This window comes from Echinops telfairi, unplaced genomic scaffold (genome assembly GCF_000313985.2).
Source record: "Echinops telfairi isolate 266 unplaced genomic scaffold, ASM31398v2 ScPeMD7_7;HRSCAF=31, whole genome shotgun sequence".
Lineage (NCBI taxonomy): Eukaryota > Metazoa > Chordata > Mammalia > Afrosoricida > Tenrecidae > Echinops > Echinops telfairi.
Window position 1 is genome coordinate 23,478,139 of NW_022103904.1, and position 17,969 is coordinate 23,496,107.

The 17,969-nt window shown below is 45.2% G+C and overlaps 1 protein-coding gene across 1 annotated transcript in view; it reads right to left on the bottom strand.

Annotated features, from left to right (window-relative positions):
• ADAMTSL3 (ADAMTS like 3) overlaps positions 1-17,969 on the bottom strand; it is a 411,606-nt gene that overhangs the window by 49,610 nt on the left and 344,027 nt on the right. The window contains exons 20-22 of the mRNA XM_045286295.1: positions 12,192-13,263; positions 4,337-4,464; positions 2,547-2,675 (exon numbers count right to left, since the gene is read on the bottom strand). Of these exons, the coding sequence (XP_045142230.1) occupies positions 2,547-2,675; positions 4,337-4,464; positions 12,192-13,263 (1,329 nt within the window). The remainder of the gene's footprint in view (positions 1-2,546; positions 2,676-4,336; positions 4,465-12,191; positions 13,264-17,969) is intronic.

Genomic DNA, 17,969 nt, shown 5'->3' on the forward strand with positions numbered 1-17,969 from the left:
TTAGAACCACCAACCTTTCAGTTAGTGCCTGAGGGCTTGATTGATTGCATAGATAGTCTCAACAGATTTACTTGAAGTGAGACTCAATTAAAAATGGATGCAGTGCATCTGGTCCTGGATCAGTTTTGAAAAGGATTTCTGATGAGTTCCCCAGGGGGAGTGGGGTGGGGGGTGGGGGCGGGGGGATGAGTGACTTCCGGGCAAAGAAAGGCCAAATAGAACAATTCCTATGAAGAGTTGAGGGTGGAGGGTGGGAGGAGGGAGATTAAGTGTGTCCAGCACAGAGCTCAATGGAGACAGAGCAGACAGGGCCACTGGAGTCTGACAGCGGAGTCAGAGGGGCCCACCTTCCGACTGGGCCTGGATGGGAGAGTAAAACCCACGGTTAGCCATCGTTTCTGAAGGTTTTGCTCAGCAGAGCACTTCCACTCATTACCGTCCCTGACTGGGACGGCAACTAACATACAGCAAGCCCTGGGAGAGTGAGTCCGCAGACAGGTGGCCTTGTTTTTCCATGTCTTGCAAGTTTTCAGCCTGTGGCAGGGTGCAGTCTTACCACTTCTCCGTGGCTCTCTATGAATGGAAAATACAGGAGTTTTCCATCTCTGACAGGTTTCTGTCTTACACAAATTCCAGTTTTCAAAATACTTCCAATGAGTCATTCCCTCAAAGTCTAACTTGAAACAATTGTACAAGTTAAAATAAGAAAAGAATGCTTGAAGTTGAGGTGGTTATGTGTGTGTGTGTGTGTGTGTGTGTGTGTGTGTGTGTGTAAGCAACATCCTTTGCAGGTGGAGGGCTGTGGAAACTCTAGACATTCATGGCTGGGGGTCTGCAAAGTCCCTTTCTGCTTTTCGTCTCACCGTGGCCAAAAAATGCTGGTCCGCTTTATAACGGGAGGCACATTTTGCCAAAAAACTCACACATTTGTGGGCGGAGTCAGTAGGGAGGCTGGAGAGATTTTTCAGAAAGTTGGGTAGGCCAAACACCACAGGGGATTCCAAGGGATGAAAAATAATACATTGGGGGTTAGCAAATTTCCACTGTTTGTGGAGCCAACAGTGCAGCTTTGAAAACAAGGACCTGGCCCTTCCAGGGGAGGAAGAGTCTGAAGGCCAGATGGGACCTCCCAGTGAGTCTCCACGCACCTTCCCTGTGTTCCTGGGGGCGGTCACAGTGCCTCCTGCAGTTACCCTGGGATATCGGGAGCACAGAGAAGCAGGGTGCAAAGGCTCTGGCTGCAGCTAAAGAGTCCCCATTAGAACTGGGAAACAGGGGAACACAGTTGCACAGAGCCTTCCACGGATGCACAGTGGGCTGTGGGAATATGTCAAGTCACCTGAATAACTTGCAAGTCGCTGCTCTGTCCATTCTGACTCCCAGCAGGGCTGTGAGTGCAGAGGAGCACTGCCCCATGGCCGTGACCTTTCAGAAAGATAGATCACCTCCCAAGGAATATCTGGGTGCGTTCAAGTGGCCACCTTTTGGCTAGTGGTCAAGTGCTTAACCATTTGTGCTCTTCAACCACCTAAATCCAAACACACTGCCATCAAGTTGATTCCCATTCACAGTGGCCCTATAGGGCAGTTTTTTCGTGCTCTTTGGGTTTTCTGAGACTGTCAATTTTCACGGGAGCAGACAGCCTCATCTTTCTGTCACAGCACAGCTGGTGGATTTGAACCTCTGACCTGGTAGTTGGCAACCCAGTGCTTACCCCCACTGGGCTAAGGGCTCCTCAGCTGCCTAAAATGGAATCTCTGAGATTTGAAGCAGTTACATATCTTTGAGAAATTGATGAAAGGTATCCACATAGTTTTCCTGTCCCTCACCAAATGGACACACGTGCAACTTATACTGTTCACCTACAGTTCTGAGAGTTGTGGGCCCAGGACTCCCACCATGGGTCCCAGGTTGCGTTTTAAAAATCAATGGCTTGAAGACGCAGCCCCAAGAGCCCCAAGTTAAAGCCAGGTCAGGCGGAAAGAGCTGTTTCTATTAAGGGAAGAATGCGTTCGTGGGGAGGGAGGTTCATCCGCAGTTGTAACCATGGCAAAAGGAGCCCCTGAGGCACAGGCTGGTCAATGCCACCCTCAAGCAGACCACGGGCAAGGGTGGGGGCTGAGGCTAGGCCTGTGGATTTCGGTCTTCCTGCTTCTTTGATCTGGTTTGGCCTAGCCGAAGAACAAATCTACTGAGTTCCACCTGGCCTCGCCCTGACTCCGTATTCACTAGATTCTGATTAAAATTTAGCCTCTCGTGTCCACCTGCCCACAGGGACAGAACGTACTGGTCTCGCCAGTGTGAACATTCCAACGTGCATGGCAGTCACAGTCCCCACTGCAAATGAGTCACCCGGCTTTCCGTTTTGTACATCAGTCTCATGAACGGTATGAGCTCACACTGGAGAGACAGACCCGCTGTCAGTGTGCTGAAGAATCAGACCTCCAAGCCTAGAGGCTGAAGTCCAGAGCACAAAACTGCCAGCCGGCCTTTCGGGAAGCAGCAGACTGGCCACATGCCCTCCCAATGGCAGCGGCCACACTTACCCTTTACAGGACACTGGATTGTCACATTTGCTCGCAGCGCTGCCTCTACGATGCCTCCAACCACAGCTAACAGATGGGTGCGCTCTGGACTGGTGACATTTCTTTCAACAGATAAGATGACAGGTGCCTCTTCAGTCAAAGAGAACAAGAAAGTATGTTAGGTGCAGGTCTTCCTCTGGTGGACTATGCCCAGGGGGTTGTCGCAAGTCTGAAATGTTGTGTTTAACTAGTTGCATTTGGTAAACTTTCCTGAGTTCTCTGTGAGCAGGGGCAGAGTCCCGGTTCCTTCTGCCTTCCATACTGTACCCAACACAGGGACTTATATATACACAGCTTAGAGATGTTCAGTAGATGGATGGCTGAGTGGATGGATGGGTGAATTAAAAAGATAGCCCACAAAGGTGCATGACAAAAAACATATGTAAATGATGAGCATTACAAAAAACATATGTAAATGATGGTGATAAATTCCTCTTCAATAATTTGAAAAAGAATAAATGCAGAAGTTTAGGAAGGCATGGGAGGGCAGAAATCATGCTTCTGCAATGCAGCCTTGGGTACAATAAAGCAGGGTCAATATGTACCAAGGCTGAAAATACTCCTCTATAATAATACAAGTAGACCACCCCCTTGCGGACTCAGGTGCACCCAACCTAAGTCATGGTCACTTCAGTTGGCTCATACACTTGTGAAAGTTGAACACTGAATAAAGAAGGCCGAAGAAGAATTGTTGCTTTTGAATTGTGGTGCTGGAGAAGAATCTTGAAAGTACCACAGACTTCCAAGAAGACACCCCAATCTGTCTTGGAAGATGTATGGCCAGCGTGCTCCTTAGAGGCAAGGATAGCGAGACATCATCTTACATGCTTTGGACATGCTGTCAGAAGGGACCAGTCCCTAGAGAAGGACATGTTGTGTTTTATAACATGGGGGGGGGGGCAGTGAAAAAGAGGAAGCCCTCGAGGAGAGGGACTGACATGGTGGCAGCAGCAATGGGGACAACTGTAAGGATGGCTCAGGACTGGGCAGTGTTTCCTTGTGTTGAGCTCAAGGTCGCTGTGTGAGAACTGACTCAATGGCACAGAACAGCAGCAGCCCCTTGGGAGGACATGCATTAATTTGAAATGATACATCCCGAGTTTCTAAGGATTGGCAGGTGTGTCTCAGAGAAGTATATATTTGCAGTGTACTGCAGTGTATTGCATTGTATCGTATTGTACTGGTGGCTGACACCGAGTCAATTCTGACTCACAGCACCTACACATGACAGAGTGGAACGACTCCATAGGATTCTCTGGGCTGTAATCGCCATCAAAGCGGGCCTTTCTCCCAAGGAGATGCTGGAGGGGTTCAAACGGTCACGTTTTTCAGCTAGCAGCAGAGTGCGTAACTCTTGAACTCTGAGGGCTCCTTATACCAACTTTTAAAGGACAATCCTTGTTTTCCTTGACTGGCAGAACTACGAACACGTAGTATTGACATTGTTTATCAAAGCACATAGCATTAATTCATACTTCTTAAAAAGCAAGCTCTCAGGCAGCCCTTTCTCAGAGCATGGTCCCTGGACCAGCAGAAAGTAGGGACTATGTTAACAGTGCTAAGCCTTGGAGTCTGCCCCAAACCTACTGTGTGGCAAACTCCAGCGGCTGCGCCCCACGACCGGTGCTGTAAACAAGCTCTCCAGATGGCTGGGAGGCCCACTCAAGAGCAACAACTGCTTCTCTAGATTCTAATGTGAAACCACCCACCCAAGTGAACAACAAGCAAAACCAAACCAGCACAGATGTTACCTGCATAGAGCACGGAAGAGCTTTCCACGTCTGAGCCGAGATGATTCGCTACAGAGCACCCATAGATTCCTTGTTCTTTCCTCGTCGGGTTCCTGATCTGGATTTTCCCCGGCCCATCCAAAATGATTCTGTAGAACAGTGAGAAACAAGAGCATTCATGCGACACATTCAACTGCTTTGGGGCCATAAGGGTACGAGAAGATGGAGCAAGTCTGGACCTGCTCTTGTCGGGCATCCTCTGTGAGAGACAGACCACTGTATAGACGGGCAGGGTGGCCAGGACTTCTCTCTTGCCACTCCAATCGCCACGGAGTCAATCCAACCACAGTGGCCCTCCGTGTGGCAGAGCAGAATCGTAGACTTGTGCTCTGTGGGGTGTGTGATGGCTGGTTTTTCAGATGCAGATTTCCAGCCCTATCTTTTGAGAAACCCCTGGGTGAATACCAACCTTTAATTGTTGAGTCTCCCAGGGACCTCCCTTGCCGGCCACTCCAAGGAAGGTGAGCCTGGATGCAGTTTTACATGTGAAGAGACTTCTGGGATGGACTCAGGGATCCTCTATCCCTGTTTTTTGTAACAAAGAAGTCTACACGTTTTCTGGATATGAAACCCTTGTTTCTGACGGAGCTCCTTCCTAGCACATGGCAGGTGTGGATTTTTCCGTTAGGGTTTCCTCATTGGAAGTGAGTGCGCTTTGACTGCGGCTGCCTTGTGGTAAACTACTGCCTCACGTTAACACTGTCTGAGCGTCACTGAGGCAACAACGCCTAGGTGACTTCCTATTTGAACAGACTAAGATTTTCGATCCGACTATTAAGGATGAATTGGGGCTAAACTGCATGAGTTCCATATGGTTTTCCAATTATTGGTACACACACACACACACACACACACACACAAGTATATAAATACCACATCCGGATTCTGACCTGGGAGTTGTTTCCCAAGAGATGAAATAATTATTCAAAGAAGTAGAAAAAAAGTGCTCTTTCTGTTTTGTAAGACCATTGTTATCTTAATTTCTTCATAAGATGAAGTTGCTTCTAGGTCACTGGATCAGTGGTCGGGATACAATTTTTCCCTGCCCAGTCCCACATTACAGATCTGAGTACACGGACCGTGCTGACTCCACACACTATCTGTTGCTTCCCGAGCTGAGCCACTTCTTCATTTCCTCCGGCTTCGCATGGCTCACCCTGTGTTCCCGCCAGAATGAGCATTCCATGATCTCTCATCGCCCCAAGCCTTTGCATCTGTTGTTCACACTACTTAGGATGCCCTCCCCGCTTCCTGACAAGCTCCAGGTCAGCCAGGAGTCCTGGATCAAGTGTAATTTCCCCCAGAGCTCTCCCTAGAGCTCCCAGAACGATCTGCTACCTTCCTCTGGTCTCTCATTCCGGTCCATGTATTTATTGATGAAATATTTTCTTTCTTCTCACAAGATGGTGGTCTTTTCGAAGACAGGGACCAAATCTTACAGCACTGTAGTCTTAGTAGTTAGCACAGTGACTTCTGCGTAGTAAGTTTTCAAAGTGCTTTAATGAATAAGTGTAGGAATGATCAGACTAGCCTAGAATAATGGTACAGAGTAAATGAACTAGGAGGCTGCCGGCCCCTTCCTAACATATATAGGAAGTATTCCAAAGTGCGGAGTTCCTGCCTAGGGCACATAATGTGCTCAACTGACAACCGAAAGGTTGGAGATTCAAGTCTACCCAGGGGTAGAAAGGTCTGGTGATATGCGCTGGAGAAATCAGCCACTAACTCCTATGGAGCACAGGTCGACTTTGACAGTCCCGGGCCACCATGAGGTGGAGTTGACTCCAACATACACGAACACAGGCACAGTGCAGACAGCTGAAGTGCCGCAGCACAGGCAGCAACAGGAGTACAGCAAGCCTAGGGAGACAGACTGCACTCTCAAATCTCCCCTGAAGAAGAGTTGGTTCAAAACCACTGCGCACGCACACACACACACACACACACACACCATATACACCATATAAACAGAAACATCACATATACCATACACACACACCACATAAACACACACACACACACCATATACACCATATAAACAAAAGCATTACATATACCATAAACACACACACACCATAGAAACACACGCACACACACACATACCAGGAAAGTGGAAATGTTCTTCTTATCTCATATTTATTGGATTTAGAAATTTTGGAGTGGTAATAGTAATAGTTTTTCAGTCCTCAATTATTAAGCCCGTTGTATAATTAAATGCACGAACATTAAGAAGATCAACACAGTTTAGCGAGCCATGGACTGTGCTACAGAATCTTGTGTGAATGGAAGCTCCACGGAGCTCCACGTGTGGGAGGTCTGCCTGGTGAGCCGTCCGTTCCCCAGCCCCCGCCAACATTCCACCACAGACCTCCCGTCCACTACTGCGCAAGTCTTCAGGGTAGAGGTGCGGTCTCTAAGAAACACATCGCTGCCCAGGGATTGCGTGCCTCAGCCTGGGCCCTGGTCCACTGTCGCTTGGGCCCGGATGGATTTGTCGAACATGATCACCAAAGGAAGAGATGTTTAATTGCTGTCGAAGACCTACTCTAACTTGGGTCTCATGAAGTTCCGTCTCTTCTCCCTGCTTGTCCTCTGTCATTTCTGACCTCCTTTTATACAGTTCTTGTTTCTTCTGCATTTCTTTCCCTGCAGTTCCTGCAGGCATCGTGTTTTTTAATCTAGTAAAATGCAACGATTCCTTTAAGAAATGTCAAGGTGCAAGAAAGACCACCGGCTGTTACTATAACAGAGAACTCAAATTTCTTTGAAATGGGTTCAGATTTCATAATGAAGCTAACCTTTAAGAGCCCATGACTGGATAAGTTATAGTGCAGTACCAAAGAAGAATGTCTGAAAAGACTATTAAAATATTCTTTTTTAACCCCCAACGAATAGATCCGTAAGAGGCCAAATTCTCTCCATAAGCATCAAGTAAAGCAACATACGCAATAGATCCAAATGCAGAAACATACATAAACATCCATCCGTCTTTTACTGAGCCAGATATTAAGGAGAGTTACTAACATATAAAACGAGCATCACATGACAGTAATTTTGTTTCAGCGTGAAAATATTATTTTTCAAAACGGAAGTTATTTGCATGAACATGTAATGGATTTCTTGTTATTATTCCTGAGTAGAATAATATATATTTATTTGTTTGAATTCCGAATGTTGTGACTAGTGGTAGATATAACTCTTGTAAACAAGAGCTCTTAGGCTCCTCAAACATTTTTAACACATTAAAGGGGTCCTAAAGACCCTTGAAAACGTCCTGGTGGCCCAGTGGTTAAGTGGGCAGCTGCTAACAGAAGGTGGTCGGTTCAAGCCCACCAGTAGCTCCATGGGAGAAACATGTAGCAGTCTGCTTCTACAAAGCTTTCCAGACGAGGAAACCCCACGGAGGCAGTTCTACCATGTCCTACCAGGGCACTATGGGTCAAATTGACTCAGTGTCGTCAAGTTTGATTTGGTTTTGGAAACAGGCCTGGTGACACTTGGCTGTGAATGGAAAGGTTGGTGGCTTGAATCTGTCCCACAGCTTCACAGGAGAAAGCCCTAACAGTCCGCCTCTGTGAAGATTAGAATGTTCTACTGTCAATGGATCCTCATGTGCAGACACCGGCTTACAGTCTTGAGTAACATGAGCAAAGTTCCTAGGTTGTGGCGCCACTTCTTAACCTTCATGCCACTACTGTGTTTACAGATCCATGATAAAATAATCCAAAAGCCAGGTGTGTCCAACCTTTTTATTCCAAGAAATAATAACGCACTGTAAAAGAATGAAACTTACCTAGTTTTCCTCTGATGTTTCAATACGCAAAAATCACATCAAAAATAAAGCTTTCACTGTCTGACATGAAAGTTTTATTTTTCAATGTGATTTCTGTGAAAATAATAATAATTTATAAATTATCAAGGGTTCATGAGGGAAGAGGGAGCGGGGAGGGCGGGGAATGAGGAGCTGACACCAAGGGCTTAAGTGGAGAGCAAACGTTTTAAGAATGATGAGGGCAACGAATTTATAAATGTGCTTGACACAAGTGATGTACGTATGGATTGTGATAAGAGTTGTATGAGTCCCCAATAAAATTATTTTTAAAAATAATGCTTCCATCTTTAAAGCACCTTATGATTTGTAGAACAATGTCACACCTGCTGTTTTGTTCATCACCCCCAGTAGCAGATAAGGTGCAGCTAAAGCTCTTAAATGCAAATAAAAATAAAGCAGCGCAGTGAGATAGCATCCTTTGTGTACAGTTAGCACGATCTGGAGACTGCAGAGAATACAGAAAATTGAATTGGTATGTATTAGTCTTTTGTTATTTTATGTAAAATGAATGCACTGTGATGTTTGCACTGGCATACATGGGAATCACAAGAACACTGCAGGATTTAATCTTGTTCTCTCTGTGTCTCAAAACCATTGAATGATTTTGACCACATTCTAAGATTTTATGACATAAAATGTGTGCATGACATGGAATCTTACTTCAGTTGGAAATTGTTCTACTCGGGCTACTGTTCCTGTGCTATTGAAACATCACTGATGGTGGTCAGCAGCTATGACCCCTCCTGACTGTCAGTTAGCTGCGCAACTCTGTTTCTCAATGATCCCACCAGCAAACTGCTAGCTCAAAGCCCAGAGAAGAATCCGATGCAATGGTTCTGTGCACTGTCACCAATTCAGTCCAGACTCAAGGAACAGCACCAGGAAACCCAGGCGGGTCCTGCGCCCTCACATCTTTACCATGTTTGAGTCACCGCTGCAGCTCCTATGCCAATCCATTTTGTTACTCCTCCTTTTTACTGATCATGCCTAATCTCCTTCCTTAGGGCCTCCTGATAACATGTCAGAGGTATGCGCGGGAGTCCCACCATCCGTGCTGCCAAGGGGCACTCAGGCTGTGTGTACTCTGAGACAGATGGTTTGTTCTGGCAGCGCCTGGCACTTTCAGGATCCTTTGCTAACGCCACGGTTCAAATGCATCAGTTCTTCTTCAGCATCCTGGTCTTCCCTTTGTTCTGTTTCCACACCCGTATGATCTGATTGAAAGTCCTATGGCTTGGGTGCTTGTTCTTTGCCCTCTTCTGACTCTAGCTTGGATCTATGGGAGTTTCATGTTGATGGGTTGCTGCAACCATTTTTAATTACTGTCAGCAAAATTTTACTTGACTGTAATGCTGATGCAATGGTTTGATCATTCCTGCATTCTGTTGTGTCCTCTTTCTTTGGAATATCTCTTTCCATTGGTTGGCCTGGAGTCTTCCAGATTTCCTGGCAAAGATGAATGAGCACTTCTTGTATTGCATTCCTTGCTTGATAAACATCTCAATTGGTATTTGTGATCCTTAGAGCCTTGTCTTCCATCAATACCTTCAGTGCAGCTGTTTCCCTTAGTGCCCCTGGTTCTGGATCATGTACTACCCCATGAAATAACTGAGCGTCAATCAATTCCTTTCGGTACAATAACTGTGTACCACTCTTTCCTCGAAAATTCCTTCAAACCATTCACTATCTTGCCCATAGAATCTTTCAACACTGCACTCGAAGCTTTACATTTTTCTTAGTTCCTCAAAGAACTAAGAGAAATGCTGGCAGTGTGTTTCTTTTGGGGTTTCTAACTCCAAGCTTTGTACATTTCATTATAACACGAAGTAAAAAAAAAAAAATTACTGCTAGGGTTCCAATTCATACACAGAGGAGCTTGTTCCACACAAAATGTGTTTAAGCATGTCTGTGTCATCAGTGGACGGCTGCAGGCAAGTTCTCTCGGTAATACACTCATCTTCATCTTGTTAAGGTGCCTGAGAGAAGTCCAATCCAAACACTGGTATCTAATCTTATCTACTGAGCCAGTTAAAGTCAAGACAGGGAGGTCAGCTCTGACGTTTCCGGTGGCCTGGTTTGGGGTTTCCAGAGGGACAAACTTTATGGATTTTCTGGAAGGATACAGAGAAATTACAGATGCTTATAAAGAAAATTTAAGAAAATTAAAAACTGCTTAAGTGGGAGAAAAATCCAAGAAATGTGCACACCTAGTGATTATTTTTCCCATCCCAACCATGCACCTGTTCATTCTTAGGGGGAGGCTTGTCCTATGCGACTTTTGTTGGGGGACCGTCCTCCTTCCTCGCCGTGGTCCTGATCTCGCCTCTTCGATCTCCTTTGTGTTCCTCCAAACTCAAGGAACATTCCAAGGAGCATGCTGCGAGTCCCTTGAGGAGGTCCACACGGCAGTTTTGATGTCATCTAAGTCTACGAACGCAGGCTTCTTTGGGGAAGGCTCGGCAGACCGAGACACCACCTTCAGAATTGTGCGGGCCTCAAAGGATAGTACAGGTTTCTAGGACTTTTTTCTTGCAGCCATACGTTCTGATTTAGCCTTATGCTTCTCTTTGCCTTCTAGAGTTTGACATCTTCTATTCATTTCTTTCACATCATCATGCCCCCCCGCCCCCAGTTCACTTTATCTACTCTATGATCAAGAGCTAGTTTCAGAGCCTCTTCTAATGCACATTTGAACCTTTTCTCTTGTTCCTGTCTGTTTGATGACCCTTTGCTTTCTTCCAGCCGCCCTGGTGGCGTGGTGCAGGCTGCACTCGGCTGCTAACCACCAGATCAGCAGTTTGACTTCAGCAGTGGCTCTGGGGAGACAGAGGAGCCTTCAGCTTCCGTAGAGATTTACAGTCTTGGGAACGTAAAGGGACATTTCTACTCTGCCCTGTGGGGTCACTCTTATGAGAATCAACTGGATGGAAGTGGGTAGATTATTTTGCTTTCTTCACATACGTGGTCCTGGATGTCATCTGCAGGCATGTTCGCATGGGTCAAAGCTGTTCTTCGGATGGTCTCTACGTTCAGGTGGGATTGTGGACTTGTTCTCATCATCTTCAGCTCCAACTACACCTGGCCTATAAGCAACTGACGCTCTGCGCTGCAATCAGCCCTGACCTTGTTCTGGTGGATAATATTCATTTCTTCATTGTCTCTTTCTCAGTCGTTTTGCTTCCTGTGTTATTTCATCGAGTGAGGGCCCCATTTAGGTTGTTGAGGAAAGACATTTCGAATAAACAGGTCTTTGGTCGTGTAAAATGCCAGCATGCCATCTGGCGTCATTTCTACCACCAAGGCCACATTTCTCAATTACTAGTACTTCTTCTTTCCCAACTTCCACATCCCAGTCACGAGCAATCATCAATACGGCTTGCCTTCATCAATTGCAAACAGCAGAAGTTGGTAAAATCCTTGATTTGTTTCTTCATCGTTGGCCTTGGTGGTTGGCGTATCAATGTGAGTCATGGTTGCAGTGCCTGGTCTTCCTTGTAGGCGGGTGAACACTAGCCTATCACTGGGCTTTAGGATACGTCTTGAACTGTTCTTGTTGATGATGAATATGATCACGTTTTATCTGAAGATCTAAGAGAAGCTCTGCAAGTTCTGAGGTGAAGTTTATACACAGTATAGTGTCACTACAAATAGACGTTCTGTTTTCGATGGCAGTATATTGATTTTATTTCTGAATGTTACGTGTTCTGCAAAGGGAAAAATCTACACACACTTGAACTTAGTCTTGGGGCGGCCAGCCTTGGACCACACCAATATGATAATGAATAGAATCATGTGATAGTTTCATTCATAAAATTCCAAAACATGTGTGACAAACATATACCAATATTTTACAGTTTCCTTCCTAAAGAAGCATCCTGTGGGAAACCTAGTCTGAATAAATGGAATTTGAAAATATTTTCAAGAAAACTGGAAAAGTCATTAAGAAGGCACGCCAATCTTAAAAACATTTCTTATTTTACTTACTTTGCTGAGGGTTGTAACAATGCTCCATCCTTGGTCCATGTGTATACGACCTCACTGGGGGTGGCAAGGTCACACAGAATATTGATGACGGCAGTCCTTTTCGTAATGAATACTGTATTGCCAATCCTTGAATGAATTGTTTTATTAAATGAAATTTCAGGGGGTTGGCTCTGCCTCTTAAGAACAGGCACCTTTGGCCTAAATGTCAGCTTGCCTGAGTCCCTCGCATTTGAGTTTGGGGGCACACTTCCCATTTCCCCCCTCAGCTGAGCTGCGGGAGGCACCTCTTCCCGGATGCTCCTCCATGGCACATGCGTGGGTTGTGCCTTAGTTAACTCGGCCACCAGCTGGTAGATCACTTGGGATGCAAGGTCATCGCTGATCTCGCCCGTTTCCATGAGCTGACTCATGTTTCTTATCAGTTCTTCAAACTGGGCGGTATCCATGCTATAGGCCCCCTGTTTAACCGCGGCTTCAAACTGCTTATTCTTCAACTCCCAGGAGTTGGTGTGTCCTGCAGAGTGGCTGCAGTGGCCCAAGAGAGCTCTTAAGATAGGCTGGCTATTAATCTGGCCATCATCTAGATAGAGGTCATTTTTGTTATTCCGCATTTGCTGCATTTTATGCCACGTGGCTCCCAAGCTGTTGTCCTGGCTGTGTTCCATCCCCGGATACACTCTCCTGTGCTCTCTGAGGACTGGGGGTGCGATGAGGCGGTTGTCAGTGCCAATCAGTTTGAGCACAACGGTCTCCTGCGCAGCCCCTGCAATGCACCGGTACACGCCGATGTCGGGGGCTGCCAGACTGTGGATTTTGAGCGAGCCCGATTTGGTGATGCCCAGGCGTCTGGAGTTCTGCAGGCAGTGGCCATTCTTCTCCCACTGGATCATAGGCTTGTGGAATCGTCTCACTGGGCATTTAATAATCACAGATGTGTTGGGCAGCAGATAGGCTCTGCTACCCACGGTCAGGTTAATGCGCTTCTCTTCCCGAGTCTGAATGTAGACTCTCTGGACACCGAGGATCTGAGGACCTTGCTCAACTAGTTTAGTTTTTGTTGCTGGCTTCATTTCTGCAGGGGAGGAAAAGAGACAGATAGAGAGAGGAGAGAAAGAGACACACACTTCAATAATAAACTTTTTCAATATTCCTACAGTAGTCAACAAACAGATCTCACTTCCTCTTTTAAAACATTAGCAAATTAAAACATTGACAACAGGCATCTCTGCATCCCAAAACACACAACGGCTGTCCCTGAGTTGATTGCAACAGAGTCAAACTGCTCCAGAGGGTCTCCCAGGCTGCACATCTGTGTAGAGCAGACAGTCTTATCTTTCCCCTGCAGAGCATTGTAGGTTCTGACCATCGACTTAAGATAGGTGGTTAACTTGAATGACTTAAGCTTTCAGCTTAACCACTGCACCATCAGGGATGCTCATCCGGGTATATGCACAGATTAGATTAAATCTCATAACCATGTATCACTTTAGCAGCAAAGAGTGGGACTTTGGGTGGGTTGCCGAGTGTATGTGAATTATTTTTTGATGTCCTGGTTTGGTAGGGCATGGAGGTGAATAACCCAATGAAATAGAAATCCCACTGCCATCAAGTGAATTACAACCCACAGTGGCCTGATGCAGGGTCTCTGATGCCTTGGAAACCATTACCAGAGAGGACGGCCTCATCTTTCTCTGAGCACTGGGAGGGTTTGGACCACCGGCCAGGTGCTTAGCAGTCCTGCTCTCCCTTGACACCACCACCAAGGCTCTTTCAATGGGATCCAGGGAATGCTTATTCCTTCATTTGGGAGATATTTACTTGATGCTCGGATCCTATTGTGGCTTCACAGTTACCCAGCTTCTAGCTATATATTTCCACCCATAAGTCGCTGGTCTGTTCTGTTGGGCCCCTGACATTGGCTGGGAAGCCCTGGGAGAGCTACCCTGGCTGTGAGCCTGCAGTACACCAAACCCGAGGGAGGAGGTGAGAGTGGAAACATGCGTGAATGTATTGAGGGGTCCGAAAAGTAGGATGAGGTCGGTAAGCTTCAATTCAATTAATTCGAAGGCCCTAAGAAGCGCTGGGGACTAATTTGAGAAAAAATTCAGAAGGATTTTCAACCACACAAATCTGTTTGAATGTGACCTCTGTGACTGGGACAAAGCACTCAATCTGCCCAAGCCTCCATGTTCTTACTTGCGAAATGTAGGTAAGGTTAGTGCTTACATCTGAGGAAGGCAGACATTAAATTAGATTGCTTATATAAAGTGCCCAGTACTGGTCCTATAATATGCTCTCAAATGAGAGGGCTTCATCAAGTTTAAAGAAAAACGGGATGCATCTTCCCCCTGACTTTTCGAAGCCCCCTCCTATACAATCAGTGTGACCACCGACTACGAGACAAAGGCAGGTCTAGATAGCAAGCAGAGGGAAGTGGCTCTCTCCCACTGTTGACTTGTGGGAAGGCATCAGTGTGTTCTGGGGTGAACCTGAGGTAGGAGGCTGTGCTTGATGGCTCTTTGATAAGGGATTGAGTCACTGGCAGGTTGTAGGTGGTAGTCTGTAGGACTCAGGAACACCACAGAGCGATAAGGGTGACTGGACTCACATGAAAGGCTTGCTGGATTCTGAAGGTCCTGAGATTGGAGGCATTACCTTGAAGGACCCTTGTCAGGAGGAGGTCCGGTAGTTCCTGGCACAGGGACCCAAGCAGTCATTGAGATGAGCCAGTGTGCCTTCGCTAATCATTGAGAAGATATTTAAATATTTTAACAACCAGTACGAACATTGGATATGAGCAGGGTTAATATCAACCCTGACCATGGGTACCGTACAGTGGTTCTCTAATTTTGATATCTATTAGATTCACCTGTTACTTCTTTTTTTCCCCCCAACAATTTCTACTTGTATAATCCGATGACATGATTATATTCTTCAAGTTGTGCACCTGTTATCAATCACTGGTGTTTTCTGAATGATTCCACTGCCATTAATATAAACCAGTGCTCCCCAAAATGGCTGATAGCACCCTCTAGAGAGTGCTGGAAACATCCAGGGGGCTGCAAAAGCAGATACTATAATATATATTATTTTTTTCTAAAAAGAGGCCAGTAGGCTAAGTAAGTTTGGGAATCTAACTCAGTTCCCTTAAGCACAGACTCCTTCCCTTTCCTCCTAATAATAATCTTTGGTTTCTATAGTTCACACAAATGAGATCAAATAGTATCTGTCCTTTTGTGACTGATGTATGTCCCTCAATGTGACTATAGGCTTTCTGTCAACTTGAGCGAACCAACGTTCTTCCATGATGTGATCTAACATAATGAGGTCAACACCATGATGGAATCTTGTGAAGCAGCCAAGCAATAAATCTGGGCACAGTCTTGATGCAATTGAGGGAGGTTTCATTTGGGGTAGGGCCTACTCTTTGTAGAGACTCAAAGTGCGCAGAAGCTGGTTCATTTCTACTGGAGCCCGCGCCTGGTTCCTGGACCTGCTGATCCCAGGAGCCATCAACAGCCATCAACAACCAGAAGTCGGTCTTGGAGTGATTTGGCCAATCTTGGATTCATTCAACTCGGCACCCACCAGTCTGTGGTCCTCCCACTTCATCTTTCCCTTTTCTGTTGATCAGCCCCAGCAGCTACAGAGCCTTCAGCTTACATCTGACCTATGGGGCTTGACTGGACTGGGTTCTACAACGTCAAGAGCAACTTCTTGCTATACGCATCTTTCGGTATTTATACACATACGAGACTCACTGGTTTTGCTTCTCTGCAGGACCCGCCTAACATACTAAGCATAGCATTTCAAGGTTAGTGCATGTTGCTGCCCGCATCAGGACCTCATTTCTCCTTATGGCTAATTAGCATTCCTTTGTGTGCACATACCACATTTTGTCATCTACTCTTCTGTTGATGGACATTTTGGTTGTTCACACATTTTAGCTATTGTCTAATGAACACTGGTGGTCAGGTCTCTGTTAATTCCTGCTTTCATGTTTTCTGGGTATTATATTCCTAAGACTGGTATTGCCCAGTCAGGAAAGGTGCAGTCAAGAAATCAAATGACGGACTGCATTGGGAAAATCTGCTACCAAGGACCTCGTTAGAGTGTTAAAGAGAAAATATGTTATTTTGAGAACTAATGTGTGCCTGATCCACGCAATGATATGTTCAATTACATCGCATGCAAGTGAAAGCTGGACAATTAAGAAGGAAGACAAAGGACAAATGATGCCTTTGAAGTTGGTGAGGAATAGGAACAGGACCAGGGACTTACAGAAGAACAGACCAGCCTGTCCTGGGGGAGGTGCAGCAAGAATACTCCTTAGAAGTGAGGATAGTGAGATTTTTGTATCCTATACTTTGAACATGCCAAGTGCGGCACCTGTCCTTTGAAAAGAATATCATCCTTGGTAGAGGATCAGGAAAAAAGTATGGAGATTTATGAGATGGATGGACACAATGGATAATAGGCTCAAACATAACATCAGTTGTGACAAATGGAACAAGTTACCATATTCTTAGATAGGGAGATTAAATATTGTGAAAGTATCAGTATTACCAAAATTGCTTTACAAATTCAATGCAATTCTGATGCAAATTTTTCAAAGAAGTGGAAAAACTAATCGCCAACTTCATAAGAAAAGGAAAGAAACCTAGATAAATAAAACACTAACGAAAGACAAAAGCAAAGTAGGGGACCTTTCACTCCTAGACCTTAAAACTGACTATATAGTCCAGGTAATCAAAACAGCCTGATACTGGTACAATGATAGATCTGAAGACTAATGAATTAGAATTGAGAACCCAGAAATACAGCCAGGTTCTACAGACCCCTAAGTTTTAATAAAGAACCAAAACACATTAATTTGGGCAAGGAATAGCCTTTTAAACAAATGGTGCTGGAAAAAATGGGTCTTTATCTGCAATAGAATGAAACAAGATCCATACCTCACGCCATGTACAAAAACCAACTTAAGATGGATCGAAGACCGAACTGTAAGCCACACAATCATTAAGACCATCAATAAGAAGAAAAACAGGGACAAACTTAAGGACTCTAACACAAGGCACGAACACAACACTGAACATAGTGAAAACTGTCCATAGCTTGTTCATCCATCCTCTACAGTGATGGGCCTGCTAACAATATGACATTCAAAGAGTGCATCGAAAGAGTCAACAGAGCCCACAGATTAGGAAGCATTCAGTAATAATACATCAGGTGAAGGCTTACTCTCCAAAATCTAAGGAAACTATAATATTTTAGCAAGAAAAATACAAGTAATCGAATTTTTTTTTAAATGGGCACAAGACATGAATAGACAATTTACCAAAGACAACATCTAGGCCTAACAACCATGTGAAGAAATGTTCATGATTATTAGCAATAAAAGAAATGAAAATTAAACCAACAATGAGATAACACCTAGCACTGTGACTTTTGACAAAATTAAATAAAATAGAAAATAATAAATACTGGAGGGATGTGGAGAGATAGGAAGGCTCTTACATTGCTGGTAGGGCTGTAGAATTGTACAACCACAATGGAGATCAGGATGGCACTTCCTTAAACAAGTGCAAATACAAGTACCTTATGGCCCAGCAGTCTCTCTACTGGCTACATACGCTGAAGAAATCAAGAACACAGCACAAAAGCATCTATGTGCACCTGTGTTTACTGCAGCAATTTCCACAACCGCAAAAACATAGAAACAACCAAAAATCTTCACTATAGAGGAATGGATGAACAAGCTCTGGTATATTCATACTA